The sequence below is a fragment of the Symphalangus syndactylus genome, chromosome 24 (genome assembly GCF_028878055.3).
Source record: "Symphalangus syndactylus isolate Jambi chromosome 24, NHGRI_mSymSyn1-v2.1_pri, whole genome shotgun sequence".
NCBI lineage: Eukaryota > Metazoa > Chordata > Mammalia > Primates > Hylobatidae > Symphalangus > Symphalangus syndactylus.
The window spans coordinates 25,435,382-25,462,049 of NC_072446.2; the positions used below are offsets into that span (position 1 = coordinate 25,435,382).

The window sequence follows — 26,668 nt, forward strand, 5'->3', positions numbered from 1 at the left end:
GGTGGTAGGGGAAGGGAGGGGTTAGGAAAGAGGCAGCAGTCACTGGCTGCTCCAGCTCTCTAGGGAATTTCTAATGGATCCACAAGATGCTGGGAGATACAGCTACCAAAGGGATGTTCTGGCTCTGAGCACTGGGGAGGAAGAAATGGAAAGGAAGTGAAGAGATGACAGCCTCAAGCAGCACATCCCTTGATTGGGAACAGAAAGGGAGCCCAGTTTCTGTCTTAAAATTCAAACACCCTATTTTGAATCATTCCCCAATCATTTTAGCTTTGTTAGGCTTAGTTCCCCCAAAAAACAGCAAGTCCTCCCTCTGGCTGGTACTATTAATGATTTTGGCTTCCTGCATGGTATGCAGCATGATGGCCACAAGCAAAGTGCTGCTGGTTCTTGTCATGGATGTTCAGGGGATCTTGGCATCCAGTGCCCATTCACTGGACATCCATGGGCCTTCATACTCTTCTGGAAGGATTACTCCAGTTTCCTTTGGCGGACCATCCTCCCTCTCTCACTCTGTTTGGTTGAGGTGGAGTTGATCTGCCCCTCCTTTCCCATGCCAGGAGTGGGCTCTTGATTTGGCTGGCCAATCAGAGCTACAGAGGTTGGCATATGGATGGGCATGTGACCCAGTTTGGGACATTGAGATTCAAGCCTAGAAGTTGTGCTGGAATGTGGGTACTAGAAGTTTCCAGTTTTTAGTTGGGATTGCTGAGAGGGAGTTACCACATGGAGAAAACTGGCTAAGAGATACAGAATGACCTAAGAACATTGCTTAAACATCTGGATCCAGCCAGACCTGCATCCTAGGTATCCCTGGGTTTTTCAATTATTGTGCTCCAGTAAATTTTCTTTGTAGCTTAAACACACTGTACTTCAAACTGAATGTCATACTTGATGACAGCTATTAATAACAAGTTTCACATGGCTGCAGTGCCGGGAAAGTACAGAGAGAAAGAACTGTGAGCCAGAAGCTGAGGCCATGAGTTTTGGTTCTGTCATGAATATCTCACCAACTACATAACTTCTCCAGGTCTCAGTTACTCTGTCTGCAAAATGGGGCTCACGCTTCTCCTCTAGATCCTTATTACTTCTCTGACATCCAAGCTTGGAGCCATAGTGCAGACCTCTCTCTGGAGCTTCAGACCTACAAATCCCGTTGTCCCTTAGGCCTCTCAAATATAACTAATTTTATTTTTCCTCATCAGTTTTCTATTTAATTGTTTTTCCTTTTACTATACAGTACTTTGGGCTAGAAATTGCTAGTTGTCCTCTAATACCCATTCTTCTTTTCTCCCTCTCAGAGTAATAGAATCTCTAAATTTTAACTGGCCATGACTGCCTCAAATAAAGACTACATTTCACAGACTCGCTTGCAGCTAGATGAGGCCATCTGACCAAGTTCTGCCTAATAGGATGAGAGCAGAAGTGATGCCTGCAACTTCTGAGTCTGGCCTTTAAAAAAGTGGGGATTGCTGGGCGTGGTGGCTCAGGCCTGTAAACCCAGAACTTTGGGAGGTGGAGGTGGGAGAATCACTTGAGCCCAAGAGTTCAAGACCAGTAAGGGGCAACACAGTGAGACCTCATCTCTACAAGAAATTTTTAGCAATTAGCTGGGCATGGTGGCACTTGCCTGCAGTCCCAGCTACTCAGGAAGCTCAGGTGGGAGGACTGCTTGAGTGAGGAGTTTGAGGTTACAGTGAGCTATGATTGTGCTACTGCACTCCAGCCTGGGCAACAGGCAAGACCTTATCTCTAAAAATATTAATAAAAATATCAAAAGAGAGCAGCAAGTCCTCCTTTTCCTATCCTTGCTTCTTACTGGCTGGAATGTAGACATGGGGGTAAGCTATGATTTATCTTGCCAATGCAGGTGACACTCCAAAAAATGGCAGGGAATAAGACTGTAGAGGCCGTGGTCTCTGGTGCTGCGCAGCAGTTTCCCCAGCTTGAACTGCTTCCATCTGGACTGCTGGGGACTGAAATAAACTTGCATCTTGTTTAAGTCACAATTATTTTGGGTCTCTCTGAAGGCTGCTAGATTTAGCAAATGATAATACTCATTCCTCACCTTAGTGAGAGCTGGAGGAGGGAATGGAAAATTCTAGGAGAGTCATGAAGATGGCACAGGTGATCTGGGTGCTCCAAGAGCTTTTCACCTCAGTTTTCCCTGGACATCCAGAGATCACACAGGAAGGCAGGTGAGCTTGAGTCTGTTTCTCATACTTTCTTGGATGATCTTACTCCCTCTGAGCCTCAGTTTCTCCTTATGGACGATGGAGACTAACTGGACATGATGGTCTCTTAAGTCCTTCCAACTCTAATCTTCTATGATTCTGTAATTCTAGGATGGGTGTTGAAACTCAGATACCAATGGGGCCAGAGAGTCCCAAGAATGGGTTAACCAGGCCAGGTGGGGGCTGCAATGGGCTGGAGAATGTCCGCCCCCTCTAAGAGGGCAGTCCTCCTCTGCTCCTGTTGATTGCGGCCCCAGGGGAATGCAGGATTGCCAGATTCCTAATTTTTCAAGAAGAGCTGGAAATCTAGATTGTTTTGGTCTGTGCAATCTCCTGATTTTTAAATGTTGGCGACACATTCACATTTTTTCAAACACTCTGGGGGCCAAAGAGAAATATCTGCAGTATGAATTTGGCCAGTGGCCACCAGTTAAAAATTTCTGTTTTGATACTATTTTCCTTCCTTCCTTCCTTCATTTAACAAATATTTACTTGACACCTACTAAGTGGGAGACACTGTTCCATGCACTGGTGATAAAGCTATGAACAAAACCAAACCAAACCAAAGGTCCCTGTCCTCATGCAGCTTAACATTCTAGGGGATCACTCTGATTCATTCATTCAACATTTATTGAGCAATTCTGCCCTGTGCACTGTGCATGGTTGGGGAGATAAAAAAAAAAAAACATTCATGGTCTCTGCCCTTATGGTGCTTATAGCCTAGAAGGAAGACATACAATAAACATAATTATGACATGAATGGAAAACACAGTTATGAGGACAGATGCAATTTAGATGGAGAGGAGTAGTGAGGAAAGCCCTTTTGGAAGAAGCTACATTTTAAATGAGAACTGAAAGATAAGTAGGATTTAACTTAATAAAAGAACATTCTAGAACATCTTAGATTATAGCAGAGGCTTCCAGTGTGCCCCAGCTCCACGTCCCCTCAACTGTCACCATTTCTGTACATAAATGAAGAAACCTTCCACAGTTAGCATTTGTGATGCTCTACCCTGGGGCTCTCTTTTTATTGATTGATTGATTGAGACAGGGTCTTGCTCTGTTGCCCAGGCTGGAGTGCAGTGCTGCGATCATAGCTCACCACAGGCTCAAGCGATCCTCCCTTCTCAGCTTCCTGAGTAGCTGGGATCAAAGGTACACACTACCACACCAGGCTAATTTTTAAGTTTTTTAAAGAGATGGGGTCTCACTATGTTGCCCAGGCTGGCCTCAAGCAATCCTCCCACTTCGGCCTCCTGAAGTGCTAGGATTATAGGTGTGAGCCACCAAGGCTGCCCCTGCGGCTTCTTGGGGACAGGCCAGAAGTGCAGGGAGACAATTCCCAGGAAAAGCCTTCAAGCCTTGATGGAAGGGAATTTGCAGGTAAATATCCCAGCTCCCTCACTCCTTGGGTGGGTTACACTGTCCCTGGTGGGACTGAGCCCCAGCTGCCCATGGCAGTAAGTATTATATTTGTGTAATTTGTATTGGCTTCCTTTCCCTCCTTGCCTGAATTCCCCACTCTGTGCCCGGTACTTCCGGGGATTACCTCCCAGATAGATTACTCACACTCACTCTTTGTCTCAAGATCTTCTGGGAGAAACCCAGCAGCGATGGGAGAGAATGTGGCAGGTTCAAGCACCAAAATCAACTCAGGGTAAGAGCAGGAAAGGAGGCTGGAGAATGGGGCAGGAGGCCACTCATGAAGAGCCTTGGAGGCTAGGGGTAGGCTTGTCAATGGGGAAGCCACTGAAGATTTTTTGGCTGGAGAGTGATATGGCCAAGCTTGTATTTCAGGATGACTCCAATGCAGGGGGCTGCAGTGGGCAAGAGTGGAAGCTGGGAGACCAGATAGAAAGCCGAGTTGGAGGTGAAGGGGCTGGAATTGGGTGGTGAGGTGGGAGAGAGGTGGCTGGCAGTGAGGAATGGCATGCGCCAGGAGACATGGGGCCCAGAAAGGAACTCAGGGCTTTGTCCCTGACTTGAGAGAGCCCACAGTTTGGTTTAAGGAATGTTGGGGAGACACAGATACAAAAATCATACCCAAGATCACACATCCCTACACAATCCATACTGAGTTGTTGCACGGAGCTATGGAACTTCACAGCAGGCTGCCTCTAAGGGCAAGATGAGTGAGTGCCTGTGTCTCAGGGGAGGTGACTTTACAGGAGTGGTTAGGAAAACCATAAAACACCACGACTTAGCCGGCAACTTACTACTGTGGCCCCTTTGGGATAGCCCAAATTTTTGCAGTGGCTGCGGAGCCCATTCTTCAGTGTTTTCAGCAGCTCTTGACTCTGCCATCTTTTACCTAAGCTGTGCATGGTCCAAAAATGCATGCCGGATTTCCCACAGGCACTGCTAGACATATTAACGGCATTCCTACATGGCATGAGATTTCTGCACCACCAACACCATTTTTATATTCTTTACAACATAATGGCAGACGATAAATCTATCTTGCTAATTACACATCCAGCTTGTTATAACCCCCATAAAAAACATGAGCAGCTGGAAAAGCCATGAAGTAATGTCAAATCATATTCCTGGTCTCTAAACAGAAACAGAAATATTTTCCAGGCGCTGGCAAGTCTCAAGGTTCCTACCCATGCATGGAAGCAGCTGCCAATGGGTCACTCACCTCTGAGGAGATGAAAACTAGGCTGTCGTCTTAAGTACTGCCCCTCCACCCCATGCGTGCCCCTGAAGAGATGACAGATGTCTAGGGCAACCGCTCGTGGTCTGTTCAGTAGCCCATGGGATGAACCCAAATAATTGGCAAGGTTTGGGTTTTAGCAGTTAAGTTCATTTTTGCATTATTAAAGTGGTTTCAAGGTCTCTTCCATCCACCACGATTCAGCCAATAGCATTTGCCTGGAATTCTAACTAGATGGTTCCCCGACAAAATTTGTTGATGATACATTTGCAAAACGATTGCTAAGATCCACACTGGAGCTGACGATGCCTCCCCCTTGTCTCAAAAAAACAGAAGGAAAATTAAATTCATCTGCCGGAGACACTAGGATAAACAACAGGGAAGAAGAAAAGTACTTTACCTTGTTTTCTAGCTAGAATTACTGGCTTTGGCTGCAGCATAGCCCACTGTCTTAGGAAGGCAGACAGCTGAAGACAACAAGTGTATTTCCTATCAAGTAAATGTTGACTACTTCAAACGTTGGAAGGAAAGGCATGGGAGACAATAGAAGGGGAAGCTAATTACATTTTCACATGGGAAAGGAAAATGCCATAGGAATTTTTAAACCTGGGCTGACCCCAAAGGGCAGCTTTTGTTGGAGAAGCTGCCTCATAAACTGTCCCCACGATTCCCAGGACAAACTGGCTAGACAGACAGTCATGTTCAAAACACACAAAGAGAGAGACAAAATGGATTCTTACCTTCCCGTATCTGGATGCAAAAGTCCCCGTGAGTAAGGAGTGAAAAATAATTATTGTCTCATCCAAGTCCCACACGAACACACGCTGTGATGAAAGAGAGGAAAAGAATGGAGACAAATGGACTCACGTGCATCTGACTTAATGTCTACAGAAATTCATTCCCTTGGAGGAAAAGAAGTCTCGAAAAACATTATCTTTAGGTTACAAAACATGTAACTCACTGATGTATCATGAATCCCCATCCAACCTTATCTGTGTCATGCGTATTCGGATACCCAGTTTTTGGGCTCTTATCAACTCAAAGGATGTCAGAATCAAGAAGTCTGTCCTTGCCTTCCATATGAAAGCTCAAAAAGGAGGATTCAGGCCAAAATCAACAACGAAAATCATATAACTCATTTTATAAAATGAAATACTACCATTTTAAATTCACTGTTCACCATACACTCAACTATTTCTATTTTTAGCAAGTCTGGTGATCACCTCTATAATTCTAAGTAACATATTTATACCCTGACTTACTGATTTTTCAACTTGAGACAATGTCTTTTGACTGGGCTGTCTTAAAAGATGAGGGTTTAACTCATGGAAATCTCTGTTGTTTCTCTGGAAACTTACATTATTCTCATATGTGAATCCCTCTATTCCAATTCTCCTTGGACATTCTCCCTTGGCTAAAATAGTAAACAAATATGGAGCTATAGATATGGGAGTCCCTACCTTTTCCCATACATCCTCCCCCCTCTAATGTCTATCAGCTGTAGCTTTACTTTCGTATTATCAATGAGGATAAACTTGTTTGTACATTGATTTTATAAGTACGGTTAAATTTTCTGCACTCTGCCTATGTTAATTTTAAAAGTTGGTAACTAGTAATATACATTTACATTTTGTGATTATTTTTCACTACAGAGCCAAGTAGTATGCTAAGATTGCATTGTCTTCTCTATGTGTCCAATGTCATATCCCCAGATTGACTTTGAGGAGAATGCCCCTACCATTGTATGTATTCTCTTTACTTGTACTCCATCATAATTAAAATCATGTCATATCTCAGTTTGTTCATATATGTATACCTGTCTGATGTAACTTTTTTGTTTTTGTCAGAATTTATTAATTACATTTATTTTTTGTTTGCAACAATGTACCTTCATTAAAATGTCAAATTCAGACACACACTCTATATTGGAGATATCTATCCTCAGTGACAGAAAGCTCCAATGTGGACTGGATCATTTTTAGGCTTGCTGCAGACTTCCCTTCATTGTATTTCTGGGTTGGATCCACTGTTTTCTGGATCCCAAGTCTCTCTTCCTCGGTTTTCTTCCTTGTTTTGCTTGAATACATCCTTAAATTGCTTTTCCTGAAATGGTACATGGAAAGTAATCTTCCTGAATTCTCGAATATCTGATGATATCTTTATTTTTCTCCATAGTTTCTCTGGGTACAGAATTCCAATTTGAAAACAATATCCTATAGATATTTGAAAGAATTCTTTCTCCATTATTTTTTAAGTGTCCAGGGTCACTGAGGAGAAATCTGGTATTTCACTGTTCCTTAGTCCTTGTAGTTTTACCTTTTTCTTTCTTTCTAGAATTTTAAAGACTCTTTTCTTTATACTTGGTATCCTCAAGTTCCATGAAGATATATCTGGGTATGGTCTTCTTTTTAATGAATTCTATTTGGCCCTTGAGCATTTTCAACCCAATGACTTGCATCTTTCTACAGATCTGAAAATTTTTATTTTCTTATTTCTTTTAATAATTTTCTCCCATCTCTTCTACTGTTTTCTTTTTGTGAAATTCCCAATAGTCAAATCAAACCTTTTGGGTCGATATTGCCTTTCCTTGTAAACAATATTTTTTAATAAATCTGTCTCTTTGATCTATGTTCTGGGAGATTTCTTAAACTTTCTCTTACTACCCTTATTAAATTTTTTATTTTTGCAGTAATTAAAAAATTTCCAATAATTTTTTTTCCCTCTGAGTGTTCTTTTCCCAGTAGCCTCCACTTCTTATTTTATGGATGCAAGATCTTGAGTTTTTACATGAAAACCAATTAGAATTTTCCTAAGTTATTTAATATTTCTTAAATTACTTCGCTTCTAACTTATCCCATTTATTTATCTTGGCTTTTTAATTAAAAAATTTTTTTGAGATAGGGCCTCACTGTGTGCAGTGGCGTAATCATCACTCACTGTAGCCTAGACCTACTCTCCAGGCTCAAGCGATCCTCCTACCTCAGCCTCCTGAGTAGCGGGACTACAGGCATGTGGCACCATGCCTGGCTAATTTTTGATTTTTCTTTTTGTAGAGACAGGGTCTCGCTATGTTGCCCAGGCTGTTCTTGAACCCCTGAATGCAAGCAATCCTCCCCACTTGGTCTCCCACAGTGCTGGCATGGTGAGCCACTATGCCTGGCTAATCTTGTTCTTTATTTTTCATACTGTTGATTTTCTTTATTTTTCTGGTGATCATTATTTTCAAGGACAAAGGACCTGACTAACTCTGTAGCTGGTGTTGAGAAGGGGAGGCAAATGCCCCTCCCCACTCTGCAATCTTGAATGGGCCACCTTTTAAAACTCTCTGGAGGTCAATGGCTGTATTAACACAATGGCATTTGCCATGCCTTTGAAAGTTAAGAGAAATATCTAGAATGAAAAAGGTATTAGCATCCCAGATTCTCTAGTACAGGGATTTCTGAAGCAATTAGTAAGGCTAAGCATTATTTCATAAATCTTTTGGACCAGTTATATTTATGTGCATATATGTGCTGGGCCATCATAGTAAGTATATTTCTTATTATGGGTCATGGTAAAAATGTTTGAAAATCAGTGTTTGAGAAGACCTTCTGAGATTCATATATGCCAAGTCCTAACTTATCTGCATTAACTGGAGTTGAACTTAGGAAATTAAATTTAGAAATTTCAGTAATAGAATTTTTAAAAATCAGCAAATATTTGCAAATTTAGAGCAGACTCCCTTACTTTATCCACTAAATCCCCTCTGAAAAAAATCCAACCCTTTCTCCTACCTCACCATCCTAGATTCTTAGTGGCTAAGTTCCTAGTGGCCATTCTGCAGGTAACCCTATTCCCTAGGCCATCATGGTGCAGACCAGGGTGCGTCCTTAACCCTGGGTGGGTCAGAGACCTTTTTTTTTTTTTTGCAATTTAAAACTGGGGCTAGGAAGAAAGTAATTGTCTTTTGGGGAGGGCTATTGGTGGCCAAGTTTAGCCATGTGATCTGAAGGGGAGACAAGGGCAGCATAAGGCACACGGATGTGCTTTGGTCAAGGACTAGGCTGAGATGGATATCCAGGCCTGCGTGACTCAGCGAGTTTGGCATGCAGGTGCACACCTCCACTTGTTATATAACCTGTTTGTGTAAGTTCATACTTGGCTTGCAGTCACTATTGTCTGTAGAAGATATAATTGCCCTGCTGACGCTGTGCACAGGGCATGGCTCTTGGCTCAGCTTGGCTCAATGTGGCTCTTGTGCAGGCGCTGGTGCCCAGAGAGGTAATGAAGCTACTGGCCCCTGTAAGGGAGAATGACTGTCTTGCAGATAGACAGAGGGGAGCCATGGCACAGCTTGCGCTGGTGCCCAGAGAGAGGAAGAGTTAAGCTGCTGACCCTGAAGGCAAGGGAGAGCCTGCTGCACAGCTGCAGCTGTCAGGGCAGAAGGAGCTGCAGAGCCGAAGCAGACAGCCAAGATAAAGGTGGACAGTGTGAGACAGCTAATGTGAGAAAGCTGCTGATGAGAAAGCTGCTAAATAAAACTACATTTCACCTGCCTATGGCCCCCCGAGTGTTCTTTCTGCCCATCCACCCACTCCCCTCAGACTTCAGCATGGGCTGCACCCAGACCCCAGGATCTGACAGGCAGTCTGCAGAGACAAGAACAGAGGGTGAAAGATACAAAGAAACTAACACTTTACCAGGACCTGGTTTCATTGGGAGCAGAGGGAGAGGAGGAGTGAGGAGGCCCGGAGGAGAGCTGTGCCTAGTAACTAGTGCATGAGGGCATTGCCAGGACACTATGGTTTGGGCGTTCTGTCACCTTCATTGTGGCACATGGGAAGAGAAGGCACACATGCAGTTTCTTGCCCCTGTCTCCCTGGCTGGTTCCAGTACCTTGCTGATACTCTACTTTACTTCTGCCCTTAAGTTCTAAGAGAGGCCCTGTATCCTTAAGATAAATTCTGCTTTTTCACCTAAGTAGCCCAAGTTGGTCCCTGGCACGTGCAGCTGAAGGATTTTAACTAATACTGCTCAGAATTTTCCTCCTTTCCACTTCTACATAATTTCTCTCCCGTGGGCTTCAGTCATTAGCAAAACAGCCAAAGACTTAAGAGGTGTGACCCAAGCAAACCTTCTATGATGACATTAAGCACAGAAGTGAAACACAGCTCACACCTTTTCAATGGTTCTTGCCCAGTGGTACTTATGCTGAAATCAAGAAGCAGATGTTTCCAGAATAATATCACCCTATAATCCCTGACTTCCATGCCATAACCCTCTCCACCTCTTTCTCAGTTTAATGGAAAAATCTCTCTCTACCCCCGCCGTTCCCCTGCGGAGAGCAGAAAACATGTTAGGTGACTGAATGATTTTCTTGTGGAGAGGGAATATTATGTATGTGTGGCTCTCTGTGTTTTCGAAGCTCTGCATCTTCAAGCTGGTAGGAGATCCTAGGAATATGGGAAGGCAGACAGCAAGTACAACCTGACGCCAATACATTTTCTTTCAGTCTTTTGCAAAGGCCTAAACCCACTGAAGGGATTGTGCAAAATCTCCTCTATCTGGGGGAAGGATGAAGCTTTAAGAATAAGGCAAAAAGCAAGAACAGAATTCCCTGGACTAAGAATGGCCCCAGGAACAGTGGGAACACTTGCTCTGCACCAGGTCGCTAGCATGGATCAAGGCTGCTGGTAGACCTCAGGAGGCTGACCAAGTATAGGGCACCAAGCATGATGTTCAGGATATTTAATATCTTCCAGGGTGATCAGAACCGAGCCCAGCTATAAACAACTGCAACAGGTGAACTAGGGACCACTGGCTAAATATCAAATGCCCTGAACATGCTGAAGTCAGCATGTGTTGCTTGGAGGTCCCGGTCCCCACCCCTAGCTTCCAACCTCAGGGCTTCTGAAAAGAGCATCCTAGTTTTCCTTCCCCATTGTGTGCTATTTTGGTGGGGCTGTCAATTAAGGGGTAAGTGCAAGTCCCAAGCTAGGCCACTGGGATGCTGTCTTCTTGGAATCAGACACTGAAGGACACGACACTGCACTCTAAAATGTTTGCTTTCAAGTGAGCAGCGCCTCTGCCCGGCCACCCATCGTCTGGGAGGTGAGGAGCGCCTCTGCCCGGCCGCCCCGTCCGGGAAGAAGTGAGGAGCGCCTCTGCCCGGCCGCCCCGTCCGGAAAGAAGTGAGGAGCGCCTCTGCCCGGCCGCCCCGTCAGGGAAGAACTGAGGAGCGCCTCTGCCCGGCCGCCCCGTCCGGGAAGAAGTGAGGAGCGCCTCTGCCCGGGTGCCCCGTCCGGGAAGAAGTGAGGAGCGCCTCTGCCCGGCCGCCCCGTCTGGGAAGTGAGGGGCGTCTCTGCCCGGCCGCCCCGTCCGGGAAGAAGTGAGGAGCGCCTCTGCCCGGCCGCCCCGTCCGGGAAGAAGTGAGGAGCGCCTCTGCCCGGCCGCCCCGTCCGGGAAGAAGTGAGGAGCGCCTCTGCCCGGCCGCCCCGTCCGGGAAGAAGTGAGGAGCGCCTCTGCCCGGCCGCCCCGTCCGGGAAGAAGTGAGGAGCGCCTCTGCCCGGCCGCCCCGTCCGGGAAGAAGTGAGGAGCGCCTCTGCCCGGCCGCCCTGTCCGGGAAGAAGTGAGGAGCGCCTCTGCCCGGCCACCCATCGTCTGGGAGGTGAGGAGCGCCTCTGCCCGGCCACCCATCGTCTGGGAGGTGAGGAGCGCCTCTGCCCGGCTGCCCCATCTGGGAAGTGAGGAGTGCCTCTGCCCGGCCACCCATCGTCTGGGAGGTGAGGAGCGCCTCTGCCCGGCCACCCATCATCTGGGAAGTGAGGAACGCCTCTGCCCGGCCACCCATCGTCTGGGAAGTGAGGAGCGCCTCTGCCCGGCCACCTATCGTCTGGGAAGAAGTGAGGAGCGTCTCTGCCTGGCCACTCCGTCTGGGAGGTCTACCACGGAGGCCAGAAGCAATGTGGGGGCTGGACGTGGTGGCTCACGCCTGTGGTCCCGGCACTCTGGGGGGCGAGGCGGGTTGATCACTTCGGGCTAGGAGTTCGAGACCAGTCTGGCCAACTTGGCGAAACATGAAGAATACAACAGACAAACCAACCAACCAACTCAGTGACAACAAAACAGGTCTACCCTGGAGTCATACTCTAATTTTTTCTATTTTCTTCCCTTTCTGATCCTTTATCCCACTTTCTTTTTCTTCCTCTTCCTTCTCCCTCTTCTTTGTCAAATAGAGGATTGAGTTAGTATCACTGATCCATATAAAGTCCCTCTCTCATTTATTTTAACTCCCACCCCCCATTTCTATTCCCCGACTTCCCATGTGCAACCTTCCTAATATGTTTGATACGCATCTTTTTGTTTGTATGTATTTTTAGAAAATGTTTATTGTTTTTGTATGCAAAAATTAATTAAAATGTTTGCTTTCTGGCATTCCTAGATTTCTCAACAATGTCTTTGTTATTTTCTTTCTAAACTTGGTTTTACGGCCTCCTCTCATTGTCCTTTCCTACTAAATTCATTTTTGCTTAAGTAACTAGAACTGGTTTCTTTTTTTTTTTTTTTTGAGATAGGTTCTCAATCTGTTGCCCAGGCTGGAGTGCAGTGGTGTGGTCATGGCTCACTGCAGCCTCCACCTCCTGGGCTCAATCGGTCCTTCCACTTCAGCCTCCTGAGTAGCTGGGACTACAGGTGTGTGCCACCATGGCTGGCTTTTTTTTTTTTTTTTTTTTTGGGGTAGAGATGGTGTTTTGCCATGTTGCCCAGGCTGGTTTCAAATTCCTGGACTCAAGCAATCTGCCCACCTCGGCCTCCCAAAGTGGTAAGGTTATAGGCATGAGCCACTGTGCTGGGCCCGGAACTGGTTTCTGTTGCTTGCAACCAAAGAATTGTAGTGAATATTTCAAGGTTCTCAGGCTCAACAATGATTTCCATATTCATTGTATAGCATGGAAACACCAGAGAGTGGCTGGACTTTTAGTGACGACTGCAGGCTTTGACAATGAAGGTGGCAGTGGCCACCCAGCCACACTGGACGTCAGAGGCTGGTCTGGTTTCTGAGACCACTTGACCCCTTGGATTCTCATTTAATCCTGGGAGTGGAGGGTCCCTAATAATGAAATGAAATTTCTTACCATCTGGTGGGGTGGGGACTCAGAATTAAAATTACATTGCTTTTTAAGGAAATGACAAAGATGATCTTTCTGAGTGTGTCTGAGTTTGTGGCTGAGCATTGCAGCTGCCGCATAAAGTATACAGATTATAAATAGGGATGTGACGCTGGTGCACTTGAACTGCCTGGCACTGACAATCCTACCAAGACACCCAGCACACTCAGGCCAGCAACTGACTGCCTTTTCCAAAGAAGTATAAATCGGTGAGTTTGCTCATTTTCCTCCCTTGATAAGACAACAGTAGCTTACTTCTGGTTTTGGGGCATCCATTTTGCCTATTTCTACTGGTACCCTCCCCTAGGCATAATGTTTTGTTTTTGGGAAAATGTCAGTACCCAGCCAATAATACTACACTTGCATAACAAATGACAAGTATACAGATCTAATGTGCAACACAAGAATTAAAGTTAATAAAGTTATATTGTATTAGGGATTTTTGTTAAATAAGTAGATTTTAGCTGCTTTTGTCAGACAGAAAAAGTAACTTTGTGAGATGGTAGACTTGGTAATGTGTTTCAGGATGATTATCATCTAACTATCTGCATGTATCCCACAGCATCCTGTTGAAAACCTCATGTATACCTGATCTAAAAAAAAAAAAAGTCCAGGCACGGTGGCTCATGCCTGTAATCTCAGCACTTTGGGAGGCCGAGGCGGGTAGGTCAGTTGAGGGCAGGAGTTCAAGACCAGCCTGGCCAACATGGTAAAACCCTGTCTCTACTAAAAATACAAAAATTAGCTGAGCATGGTGGCGTGCGCCTGTAATCTCAGCTATTCAGGAGGCTGAGGCAAGAGAATTGCTTGAATCTGGGAAGTGGAGGTTGCAGTGAGCCGAGATTGTGCCACTGCACTCCAGCCTGGGTGATGGGGGAGCTGGAGCGAGACTCCGCCTCAAAAAAAAAAAAAAGACTGGAGCATCCCTGACCACTAGTTCTCAGCCTGAGCTGCACACAGGAATCACTAGGGAGCTTTAAAAACACTGATGCCTGGCCTCCAACCTCAGGGAACTGGATTTAATTGGTCTGAGGTGCAGCTTGATAATGAAGCTTTCTCAAAGTCCTCATGTGATTGTCGTGTGCAGCCCAGGTTGAGAGCCCCTTTCTGAGAAGTCAGAATCCCAGAATCCCAGACTCCCAGGAGTAGAGGCACACTCATTGGAGCCAGCCTCCACACAGATCAATATCTAAGCCCTATTAGAGTCCCCACGGAGAATGTTTAAAACTCCCCTCCTCCCCCTAGTTCCTCCAGTGAGTCTTCTCAATTGGTCTGGGATGGGGCCAGGGTATCTGTTTTTTAAAGAGCATCCCAGATGATTCTGCTGTGTAACCAGGGTAGAGAACCACTCTAACCCAGCTGGAAGGTTGGAGGCCCATTCTCTTCTTTATCAAGGACTCTCAGACTGTGGTCCTCAACCCAGAGAAGCATAATCACCTGGGGGCTTGTCAGAAACACAAATTCTCGTGCCCTGCCCCAGATTTACTGAATTGGAAACTCTAGGGCTGAGGTCCAGCAATCCCTGATTTCAAAAGCACCATCCCCTCCCTCCCCCAGGTGATTCTGATGCTGCGTCAGTTTGAGAACCTCTCTTCTGTCCTGGCCCCAGGGCTACCTGCTTGGACAACCTCATGCTTCCCTGCTCGTGCTTTGTAAACACAAAGGGCGATTCTCCGCCTCGTACTTGGAGAAAACTCTGTCCCCACTCTTGTTTGGGCCTCAGATGGGGATTACATTCACCAGGTCACACACAGCCCCTTTGGATTACCTCAATCTCATTGTCCCCTGCCGGGGACGGGTCACTGCTCCTCTTAGACCGGCCTCGGAGCTTGCTGTCGGAGGCCCGGTGCGGCCTGTCTGTGTCTCCCTCTTTCGCTGGTGTGGAAGGTCCATTGTGTGTGTTGTATTCACCTGGGGTAAGAAAGGGAATGATGGACAAATGAGCTTTGCTGGGCGTCTCCTCCTGGGAAATATCCCAATAGCACCGTCTAGCTCCAAAGCAGTGGGTTCCAAGGCAGCACCAGAGGCAAAGGCCGTGTAGGATGAAAACTGCTCTTGGAAGTCCCTTAAATTGCCCATTGGTGACCTTCATTATCTTTCATCCATCCAGCAGACACTTGGTCAGCGGGCACTGCTCCAGGCAGTGGGATTATGTTCTGGTTCTCACAGCACTTCCACGCTAGTGAGAGGAGACAGCCATCAGACACATTAACAAGTAAGCATACACCAAGCCCGGGAGGGAAACGTGCCACAGAGAATTAACAAGTCAGGGGGGCTGGCGTGGTGGCTCACGCCTGTAACCCCAGCACCTCCAAGGTGAGAGGATCGCTTGATTGCTTTGAGACCAGCCTGGGCAACATAGCAAGACCCTGTCTCTACAAAGTATAGAAAAGCTGACCTCGTGTGGTGGTGCATGCCTATAGTCCCAGCTACTCGGGAGGCAGAGCAGGAGAGTCGCTTGAGCCCAGGAGTTAGAGGTTGCAGTGAGCTATGATAGCACCACTGCACTCCAGCCTGGACAAGAGAGCGAGGCCTCGTCTCTAAAATCAACCAATCGAGTATTCAATCAATCAGGGTGGGGCAGCAGGGAGTGCTGAGAGGTGACTCATTTATATGGGGCTAGTCAGGGAAAGCCTGGTGCAGGGAGTGAGGGAGGGGCCACTGGGTGCTATGAGGATGGAGGAGTTATGCATTTACAACTCTCTCAACCTGAAAACCTGAGAATGCCTGGACCAACAGAAGGAGGGCAACACATATTTATCTGTAGCTGAGCATTACGCTCTTCCGCCTTTAGGAGATTCCCCTCTCTCTGCCCCAGAGGTAAATGGGGGCTGCATGGGAAGGATTCTCTACCTTCCTGTCCCTACTGGGCTCCCTCCATTCTCTATTTTTATTTATTTTTATATATTTTTTGAGACAGAGTCTCGCTCTGTTGCTCAGGCTGGAGTGCAATGGCGTGATCCTGGCTCACTGCAAACTCTGCCTCCCGGGTTCAGCAATTCTCCTGCCTTGGCCTCTCAAGTAGCTGGGATTATAGGCGCCCACCACCATGCCCAGCTAATTTTTGTATTTTTAGTAGAGACAGGGAGACGAGGTTTCACCCTGTTGGTCAGGCTGGTCTCAAACTCCTGACCTCAGGTGATCTACCTGCCTCGGCCTCCCAAAGTGCTGGGATTACAGGCGTGAGCCACAGCGCCCCGCTCTTTCTCTATTAAATGCAAGCCTTTTAAGCTTTACCTGCTGAGAGATCTGTCAATCTGGGAAGTAAATGAGATTATATAGGCGAGAGCATCTAGCACAAGCCTGGCAGTTAGGAGGTGACTTGAATGGAGTTCTGGCTGGACTCAACCCACGGATATGTGTGGATTAGTGAGAGACGCAGCACAGAATGTGGGTCCTTGCTGCTTCTCACTTCGGGGTGCTCCTGGGTGTGGCCCCACTGAGAGGCTGTCACACTTGTGCCCTCCGGCGATTGTCTAGCGGTCTCAAACGAGTGAAGCAGCACTGTCCCCGACCCAGGTCCTAAAGCGAGCATCACAGCTGTGTTGCTGCTTAAGCACAGATGTTTGAAATGCATGGCTTTTGATTGTACTTTACTGCCCTTATTGAGCTACCGAGGTAACTCAGGTTTAGTGAGGTGACTTACTGGACCATGTGAGTCTGCAAATGAGCGGCAGAGCCAGAACTAAAATTTGGGCCTGTCCTTGTCACTAGAGAGTGACAGAACTGTAAAACAGCGTGAACCTTCGAGGACATCCCATCCCATTTTCTCACTTTACAGTTGCTTGGTTTAGCTCCCAAATGTGTCACACAGACCCCATCCTTCCTGCCCTAATTGCCAGTTCTTGGATCATCAGGGGACAATGCCTTTGTCTAAAAATACTTGGCTAGGGAGAGTTTTCTTCTACCCTGAAAGAACTATTTCCCTTTAAAACCCAAGGGACTGAACTTTGTTTATTTAATATTTATAAAAGCTTCTTAACAGACTAAAGACATAATGAGACAAGACATGATTTTGCGCTGTCAGGATGGCTGGGTGTTTTCTACCTCATCGGACTCTTCAGGATACAGCGTGAGAGATTCGCAAACATTGAGTGAGCAAAGACTTTCCTCTGGAAAAAGAATTTCTTCTCAATTCATAGATGCTGAAGAGCAATGTAAATAAGGTCCTTCCTGGTTCACTTGGTAGTTTAAGGCTACTTAGAAAACATTTGTTGCCCCCCATTAAAACAGGCAAATATTAAAAAGAGGGGTAAATGCTAGTTATCTAAGAAATGTCTAAAATAAGGTCTGTGTGAAACCAATTTCGCAGGGGTAACAAAACAAACAAAAACAAACAAACAAACAAAAAACCGAAAAAAGCAGGCCTTTACCCAAATGTACACATTATTGAGAATGAGTGATATGGTTTGGATCTGTGTCCCCGCCCAAATTTCCTGTCGAATTGTAATCCTGAGTGTTAGAGGCGGGGCCTCGTAGGAGGTGACTGGATCATGGGCATGGAGTTCTCATGAATGGTTTAGCACCATCTCCCCCGCCCCTGGGTACTGCACAGTGAGTGAGTTCTCACGAGATCTGATTGTTTAAAAATGTGTGGCACCTCCCCCCGCCCCCTCCTTCTCCTGCTCTGGCTATGTAAGACGTGCCTGCTTCCCTTTTACCTTCCGCCATGATTGTAAATTTCCTGAGGCCTTCCTAGAAGCTGAGCAGATGCCAGCCAGCATCATACTTCCTGTACAGCCTGAGGAACGATGAGACAATTACACCTCTTTTCTTTAGCTGGGATTACAGGCACACACCACCATACCTGGCTAATTTTTATATTTTTAGTAGAGATGGGGTTTCACCATGTTGGCCAGGTTGGTCTCGAACTCCTGACCTTAAGTGATCTGCCTGCCTTAGCCTCCCAAAGTGCTGGGATTACAGGAATGAGCCACTGTGCCCAGCCATTAAACCTCTTTTCTTTATAAATTACCCAGTCTCAGGTATTTCTTTATAGCAATGAGAGAACAGACTAATACAGAGTAAAAGTTCAAGGTCACAGTCAGAGATCCACAGGATAGAGCAATTTATGTAAACCTTTCTTGGAGTCATTTCATTCTTTTTCTTTCTCTCTTTTAATGTGTTTACTTATTTAACAGCATTGCTGAGGCGCAATTGACATACAATAAACTAGACATATTTAGAGTACACAATTTCTTAAGTTTTGACGTATGTACGCATCTGTGAAGCCATTGCCACAATCAACATAATAAACAAATCCAGCACCCCAAGAATTTCCTTGTTATCCCTTTGGATAATCTCTTCCTCCAGTTACCCTCCCCAGGCAACCACTAATCTGCTTTCTTTCACTATAGACTTTAGTTTGAATTTTCTAGAGGTTTAAACAATTGGAATCACATAGTACGTATTCTTTTTTCTGGCTTGTTTTGGTCAGCATAATTGCTTTGAGATTCAGTGCATGTGGTGTTTATCGATACATCATTTCTTTTTTTTTTTTTTGAGACAGAGTCTCCCTCTGTCACCAGGCTGGAGTGCAGTGGCGAGATCTTGGCTCACTACAACCTCCGCCTCCCGGGTTCAAGCGATTCTCTTGCCTCAGCCTCCTGAATAGCTGGGATTATAGGCATGCGCCACCACGCCCAGCTAATTTTTGTATTTTTAGTAGAGACAGGATTTTACCATGTTGGCCAGGATGGTCTCGATCTCTTGACCTCATGATCCGCCCACCTCGGCCTCCCAAAGTGCTGAGATTACAGGCATGAGCCACCATGCCCAGCCTAATATTTCATTTCTATTGCTGAGTAGTATTCAATTGTATGGATACATCAGAATTTGCTTATCCATTCGCCTGTGGGTGGACGTTTGGGTTGATTCTAGTTTTCAGTTCTAATAAGGCTGTTATGAACATCAATTCACACATTGGTCTAGATGTAAGCTTTTTATTTTTATTGAGCATGTTTGCTAGGTCATATAATAAGTAGTGTTTAACTTTTTAAAAAATGGATGAGGCTGGGCATGGTGGCCCATGCCTGTAATCCTAGCACTTTGGGAGGTCAAGGTGAGAGGATTGCTTGACCCTGGGAGTTTGAGACCAGCCTGGGCAACATAATGAGACCCCCATCTCTACAAAAAAATACAAAAATTAACTGGGTTTCGTGGCACACGCTCGTAGTCCCAGCTACTCAGGAGGCTGAGGCCAGAGGATCACTTGAGCCCAGAAGGTTGAGGCTGCAGTGAGCTATGATCACACCACTGCACTCCAGCCTGGGTAACAGAGTGAGACCCTGTCTCAAAAAAAAAAAAAAAAAAAAAAAAGAAACAGATGAATTATTATCCATAGTGGTTGTACCATTTTCCAGCAGTGGATGAGAGTTCTGGCTGCTCCACATCCTTGCCAGCCCTTGGTATGGTCCGTCTTTGTGATTAAAGCCATTCCAGTGGGTATGTAGTGGTGTCTCATTGTGAACTTAATTTGCATTTCTCTAATGATTAATGATGTTTGGCATCTTAATCATGTGCTTTTGGCCATCCCTATATCTTCTTTGGTGAGGCATCTATCATCTGTTCAAATATTTTGTCCATTTCTGTATTTTTATTTCTTTATTTTTTGAGACAGGGTCTCACTCTGTTGCCCAGGCTGAAGTGCAGTGGCACAATTACGGCTCCCTGCAGTGTCGATGTCCTGGGCTCACATGATCCTCCTGCCTCAGCCTCCTGAGTAGCTGGGACTACAAGCCTGCACCACAACACCTGTCTAATTTTTGTATTTTTTGTAGAGACAGGGTTTCTCCATGTTGCCCATGCTGGTCTTGAACTCTTGGGCTCAAGCAATCTGCCGGCCTTGGCCTCCCAAAGTGCTGGGATTACAGGCGTGAGCCACTGCACGGAGCCTGCCTGTTTCCTTTTTTTTTTTTTTTTTGGAGACAGAGTCTCACTCTGTCGCCTAGGCTGGAATGCAGTGGCGCAATTCTAGCTCACTGCAACCTCCACCTCCTGGGTTCAAGCGATTGTCCTGACTCAGCCTCCCAAGTAGCTGGGATTACAGGCACATGCCACCACACCCAGCTGACTTTGTATTTTTCAGTAGAGATGGGGTTTCACCATGTTAGCCAGGCTGATCTCGAACTCCTGACCTCAGGTGATCTGCCTGCCTTGGCCTCCCAAAGTGCTGGGATTACAGGCATGAACCACTGCACCTGGCCCCGCCCATTTCTTTAACAGATTGTTTGCTTTCTTATTATTGGATTTTGAACACTCCTATATTCTGGGTACACATGCTTTATTAGAGATATGCCTTGCAATTATTTTTCTCCTGGACCACGGATTTCTTTTCATTCTCTGAATAGTTTTATATTTGTATGAAGTCCAGTTTATATTCTTTTTTTCTTTTTGGATCATATTTTTGGTGTTACGTATGAGAAATCTTCGCCTAAATCAAAGTCACAAAACTGTCTCCTATGTTTTCTTGTAGAAGATTACAGTTTTATATTTAAGTCTATGATCTATTTTGCATTTTTTTGTGTGTCATGTAAGGTATGAAGTATAGATATTCAGTTGTTCCAGGATTTTTTTTTTTTTTTTTGAGACGGACTCCTGCTCTGTCACCCAGGCTGCAGTGCAGTGACATGATATTGGCTCACCGCAACCTCTGCTTCCTGGGTTCAAGGGATTCTCCTGCCTCAGCGTCCCAAGTAGCTGGGATTACAGGTGTGCACCACCATGCCTGGCTATTTTTTGTATTTTTAGTAGAGACGGGGTTTCATCATGTTGGCCAGGCTGATCTTGAACTCCTGACCTCAGGTGATCCACCTGCCTTGGCCTCCCAAAATGCTGGGATTACAGGCATGAGCCACTGTGCTCAGCCGTTCCAGCATCTTTTGTTGAAAAGACTGTCCTTTCTCCATTTCTCCATTGAATTGTCTTTTGTCAAAAATCAGGTGACCATATACATGTGGGTTAATTCATTTATTTACTCTGGAGACAGGGTCTCACTCTGTCATCCAGGCTGGAGTACAGTGGTGTGATCATAGCTCACTGGATCCTCAAACCCCTGGCTGAAGCAATTCTCCAACCTCACCTTCCTGAGCAGATGGAACTGCAGGCACAACCCACTGCCTGGGTTGTTTTTATTTTTTTGCAGAGACAGGGTCTTGCTATGTTGCTCAGGCTGGTCTCAAACTTCTGGCCTCAAGTGATCCTCCCTCTTTGGCCTCTCAAAGTGCTAGGATTACAGGCACCAGCCACGGCACCCAACCTGTTTCTGAACTCTCAATTCTGTTCCATTGATTTGTCTATCTTTATGCCAATGCTGCATTGTCTTAAGTACTGTGGCTTTAAAATGGATTTTAAAATCAGGTAGTCTTAGCCCTCTAACTTTGTTCTTCTCTACCAAAGTCATTGTGGCTCTTCTTGGTCCTCTGCATTTCCATTTAAAGTTCAGAAACAGCTTGACAATTTCTAAAAAAATAAAAAGTCTGAGATGTTTATAGAGATTGTATCAATCTTACAGATCAATTTGGGAAGAGCTGGCATTTTAACAATATTAAGTCTTCTGATTATCTCCATTTATTGATGCCTTCTTTAACTTCTCTCAGCAGTTTTATAGGTTTTAGTGTAAAGTCATGCATATCTTTTGCCAAATTTAACCTTGAGTATTTCACATCTTTGATACTATTTCAAATGGCATTTAAAATATTCTATTTCCTGTTGTTTGTTGATTTTTAGATATTCACCTAGTACCCTGCAACACTGCTAAGGTCACTTTTTAGATCTAGTAGCTTTTTCATAGATTCCATCAGATTTTCTACATAGGTGAGCATGTCATTTTATCTCTTTATGGAGTTTTACTTATTTTCTTATTTTTAAAAAATTTTAAATTAAGTTAAATAATCATATCTTTGGATGAAAATTATTATATTTAACTGTCTGGGTGAAAGTGAGTTCTTAAATATATTTTCATTAATCATTATTTACATTTGCATGTTACTTAATAATTGGCAGGGTTGGCCGGGCACAGTGGCTCACGCTTGTAATCCCAGCACTTTGCGAGGCCGAGGCAGGCGGATCACCTGAGGTCAGGAGTTTGAGACCAGCCTGACCAGCATGGTAAAACCTTGTCTCTACTAAAAACACAAAAATTAGTCGGGCATGGTGGTAGGCGCCTGTAATCCCAACTACTCAGAAAGCTGAAGGAGGAGAATCACTTGAACCCGGGAGGCAGAGGTTGCAGTGAGCAAAGGTCACACCATTGCACTCCAGCCTGGGCGACAGATTGAGACTCTGTCTCAAAATAATAATAATAGTATAATAATAATAATAATTGGCAATGCACATTTTTTTTTTTTTTTTTGAGACAAGGTCTCGCTTTGTCACCCAGGCTGGAGTGCAGTGGTGAAATCTTGGCTCGCTGCAACCTCTGCCTCCCAGGTTCAAGTGATTCTCTGCCTCAGCCTCCTGAGTAGCTGGGATCACAGGCATGTGGCACCACGCCTGGCTAATTTTTGTATTTTTAGTAGAGACAGGGTTTCGCCATGTTGGCCAGGCTGGTCTTGAACTCCTGACCTCAGGTGATCCATGCGCCTCAGCCTCCCAAAGTGCTGGGATTACAGGCATGAGCCACCACGCCCAGCCTTTTTATTTCAATTTTCACAGCAACCCTGTAGATGATGATGATGATTTTTTAATTGGACAAATAAAAATTGTGTATATTTATGATGTACAACATGTTTTGATATATGTATATATTGGGGATGGTTAAATCAAGCTAATTAATGTTCACTTTTTTTTTTTATTAAAAACACTTAAAATCTACTCTCTCGGCAAGTTTCAAGTATATAACACTGTTAGCGTTTGGCTCTGTGTCCCCACCAAATCTCATCTTTTTTTTTTTGTTTGTTTTTTTTTTGTTTTTGTTTTTTGAAACGGAGTCTCGCTCTGTCGCCCAGGCTGGAGTGCAGTGGCGCAGTCTCGGCTCACTGCAAGCTCCACCTCCCGGGTTCACGCCATTCTCCAGCCTCAGCCTCTCCGAGTAGCTGGGACTACAGGCGCCCGCCACCACGCCCGGCTAATTTTTTTGTATTTGTAGTAGAGACGGGGTTTCACCGTGGTCTCGATCTCCTGACCTCGTGATCCGCCCGCCTCGGCCTCCCAAAGTGCTGGGATTACAAGCGTCAGCCACCACGCCCGGCCCCAAATCTCATCTTGAATTGTAACTCCCACAATTCCCACATGTCATGAGAGGAACCCAGTGGGAAGTGACTGAATTATGATAAAGACATACCTGAGACTGAGCAATTTACAAAGGAAAGAGGATTAATGGAGAACTCAGTTCCATGTGGCTGGGGAAGCCTCAAAATCATGGCGGAAGACAAGGAGGAGCAAGTCCCATCTCTACAAAAAATTTAAAAATTAGCTGTGCATGGTGGCACACACCTGTAGTCCCAACTACTCGAGAGGCTGAGGGAGGAGGATTGCTTGAGTCCAGGAGTTCGAGGTTACCGAGAACTATGATCGTACCACTGCACTTCGGCCTGGGTGACAGAGTAAGACCTTGTCTCTTTAAGAAGGAGGATCTTTCCTGCACTGTTCTCGTGATAGTGAATGGGTCTCGCAAGATCTGATGGTTTTAAGAAAGCGGCAGTTTGCCTGCACGAGCTCTCTCTTTGCCTGCTGCCATCCACGTAATATGTGACTTGCTTCTCCTTGTTTTCAGCCATGACTGTGAGGCTTCCCCAGCCACATGGAACTGAGTTTTCCATTAAACCTCTTTCCTTTGTAAATTGCTCGGTCTCAGGTGTGTCTTTATCAGCAGCATGAAGATAGACTAATACAAATACCTTATTTATTAACTATAGTCACCATATTGTACAATAGTTCTTCTGAACTTATTCCTGTTAACTAAAATTTTGTATCCTTTGACCAACCTTCCCTCCCCTCCACTCCCCTCTCCTCCCTCTGACCCTCCCTTCCTTCCTTTCTTCCCTCCTTCCTTCCTTCCTTCACCTGATACCTGTGGTAAGTGTGTCTTCTTTTCTAATACAGGTACTTCGTGCTATAAATTTCCCTTTAAGTGCTGCTTTAATGACATTCCATAAATTTTGATATATTTGTTTTCATTTTCATTCAGTTTAAAGTGCTTTTTAATTTCCCATTGATTTCTTCTTTGACCCATGGGTCATTGAAATGTATATTATTGAGATTCTGAAGATTTGGGAACTTCCCAAAAATCTTTCTGTAATTTATTTCTAATTTAATTCCACTGCTGTCAGAGAACATGCTTTATATGCCTTGATTCTTTTAAAGGTACTGAAACTTGTTTTATGGTCCAGAAGATATTAATATTTATCTTGGTAAATGTCCCATGTGCACTTGAAAAGAATGTGTATTTGCTGCTGTTGGGTGGAGTGTTCTACAGATTGCCTGTTACATACAGTCTTTTCCTTTCACTCCAGATCTTGTTTTCCTCTCCAGAGAAAATGACTATTAACAGTTCTTATTGCATCCTTCTAGAAATTCCTTATCGAATATGAGTAAATATGGGTATTAACCTACACTTAAACTTTTAAAAAACTCAGGCTCACATTACACATGTAATTCTGCCTCCTGCTTTTTTTTTTAACCTATCACAATAGCTGAAAGAGAAACCCATAGTAGCACAAATATATCTACCTTATTCTTTTTAACAGCTGTATAGTATGCTACTGGTGGATGCACCATGATTGATTTAACCTGTTTCCTGTTAATGGCATGGTATCCAGGTTGTTTCCAGCCTTTTGCTATGATGCTGCTGCAATAAATATTCTTTTTTAAAAAAATAAATATTCTTGATGTGACTGACTTAAGGACTTTGAGATGGGGAGATGATCCTGGATTCTCTGAGTGGGCCCAGTGGAATCACAACAGTCCTTATAAGGGGTGGGGGGCAGGAGTTAGAGAAGGAGATGAGACAATGTAAGTAGAAACTGGAATGATGCAGGGTCATGAGCCAAGGAAGGCAGGTGGCCTCTGCAGGTAGAAGGGCAAGGAAGTGATTCTCCTCTGGAGCCTCCAATACTATAACCCTGCTGACCCCTCGATTTTAGTCCAGTGAGAGCCATGTTGCATTTTTTACCTCCAGAACTGTAAAATAATCACTGTGTTGTTTTAAGACACAAAGGTCATAATAATTTGTTACAGCAGCAAGAAGAAACTGATACAGTCTCCAAACATTTCTGATTGTACCACACTCATCAGCAAAAAATTTTCCACTGCACAGATTCATCGTATATATTGTAGAGCAAACATAAACAGAAATTGAAAAGGATAAAGGGGATACAAGAAGTTTCAAAATGCATTTTTGTATGTATTTATGTACTAACAGTACAAAACCCTTGTGGTTATCACGAAAATTATTTGCATAATAATATTAATGAATTTTTAATCAGAGTGAAAAAAATAAGTATTCTTTTTACTTAAGTGTTTGTACCTAGGTCAAAGTTTATCTTTAGGATAAATTCTTAGATGTCGAATAGTTGAGTTAAAAGGTCTATGCATTTTAAATTTTGTTAGATGTTGGCAAATTGCACGGTTAGAGGCTTCCCAATTTCTTCTTGATTAAAAAAATTCTTCTTCTCTTGGCAAAGGAAGTTGATCTTAGAAGTTAAAAAATCCTTCAACTTCTTTTTAGATAATTTATATCATACTTAAAAATGTAAAAAGAAAAAAATCCTTAAGGAACCAATGATTTGGTTTTTCTCTTAAGTAACATGAGATGTTCAGATTCTGCTCTCTATATCAGCAAATTGCCCTGTAATCATCTGCAAATTGTTGGCACTTCACACACACATTAATGCATGTCAATGCAGAGTGTCCTGTGGCGAGGCTGGGGTGGGTGGGGGATGTGAGTGGTGAGAGCACCAAAATACTATATCCAGGCAGTGCACAGAGTGAGTGTGATCTGTCAGTAAACCTCTAGAGCCTCTGGAGTTTGGAACCAACCACTCAAGGATATCCTGGATAATTTCAAAAGTAGAGTTTTTATGGGAAATTTAAAAAGAGTGCATGAATGTGTGTGTGTGTGTGTGTGTGTGTGTGAGTGTGTGTGTGTGTGCATGCACGCATGCACGCACACACATATGCTTAAATTCCCTTCCTTTACAGTGAACACTAGGACAAAGAGGCAGGCGACCCCAGTTACAGCTGACCATTATTTACGTCATTAGATTTTATGTCAGCTTGTTAGACACACAGTAAAAACCATCTCAACCACTTATTGTTGAATCTTTGATCAAGGAATAAAGGAAGAACAGAGGGAAACAAGACAGAAAAATTTCAAAGAGACACAATGAGCCTTTATATTCACTCCTGATGGGAATAAAGAGAACCTTCCCATAAAACTCAAATTCTGGGGAAGTAAGGTTTTCGTTTGCCGTTCAGTTCACCATTGAATTATAGATGGATAGTGGCATCTACTTGATGATTTCCTGCTTATAGTTCCTCTCTGCCCTAATTTCTCATCAGTGTTTTGTTTTTCTCTCCTTTGTTGAAATGAGATCGGAAGAACCACATTCTGCAAATCAGGATGGCTAAAGATAATTCAAGATGATGACAGAAAAACTTTGTTAAACTTCAAACTCTTCAAAGAAAGTTAT

At 44.6% G+C, this 26,668-nt stretch overlaps 1 protein-coding gene across 2 annotated transcripts in view; it reads right to left on the bottom strand.

Annotated features, from left to right (window-relative positions):
• EYA2 (EYA transcriptional coactivator and phosphatase 2) overlaps positions 1-26,668 on the bottom strand; it is a 296,749-nt gene that overhangs the window by 86,051 nt on the left and 184,030 nt on the right. For both annotated transcript variants that reach the window (XM_055266550.2, XM_063633402.1), the window contains 2 exons: positions 14,806-14,948; positions 5,631-5,714 (listed from right to left, as the gene is read on the bottom strand). In XM_055266550.2, coding sequence (XP_055122525.1) covers positions 5,631-5,714; positions 14,806-14,948 — 227 coding nt within the window. The remainder of the gene's footprint in view (positions 1-5,630; positions 5,715-14,805; positions 14,949-26,668) is intronic.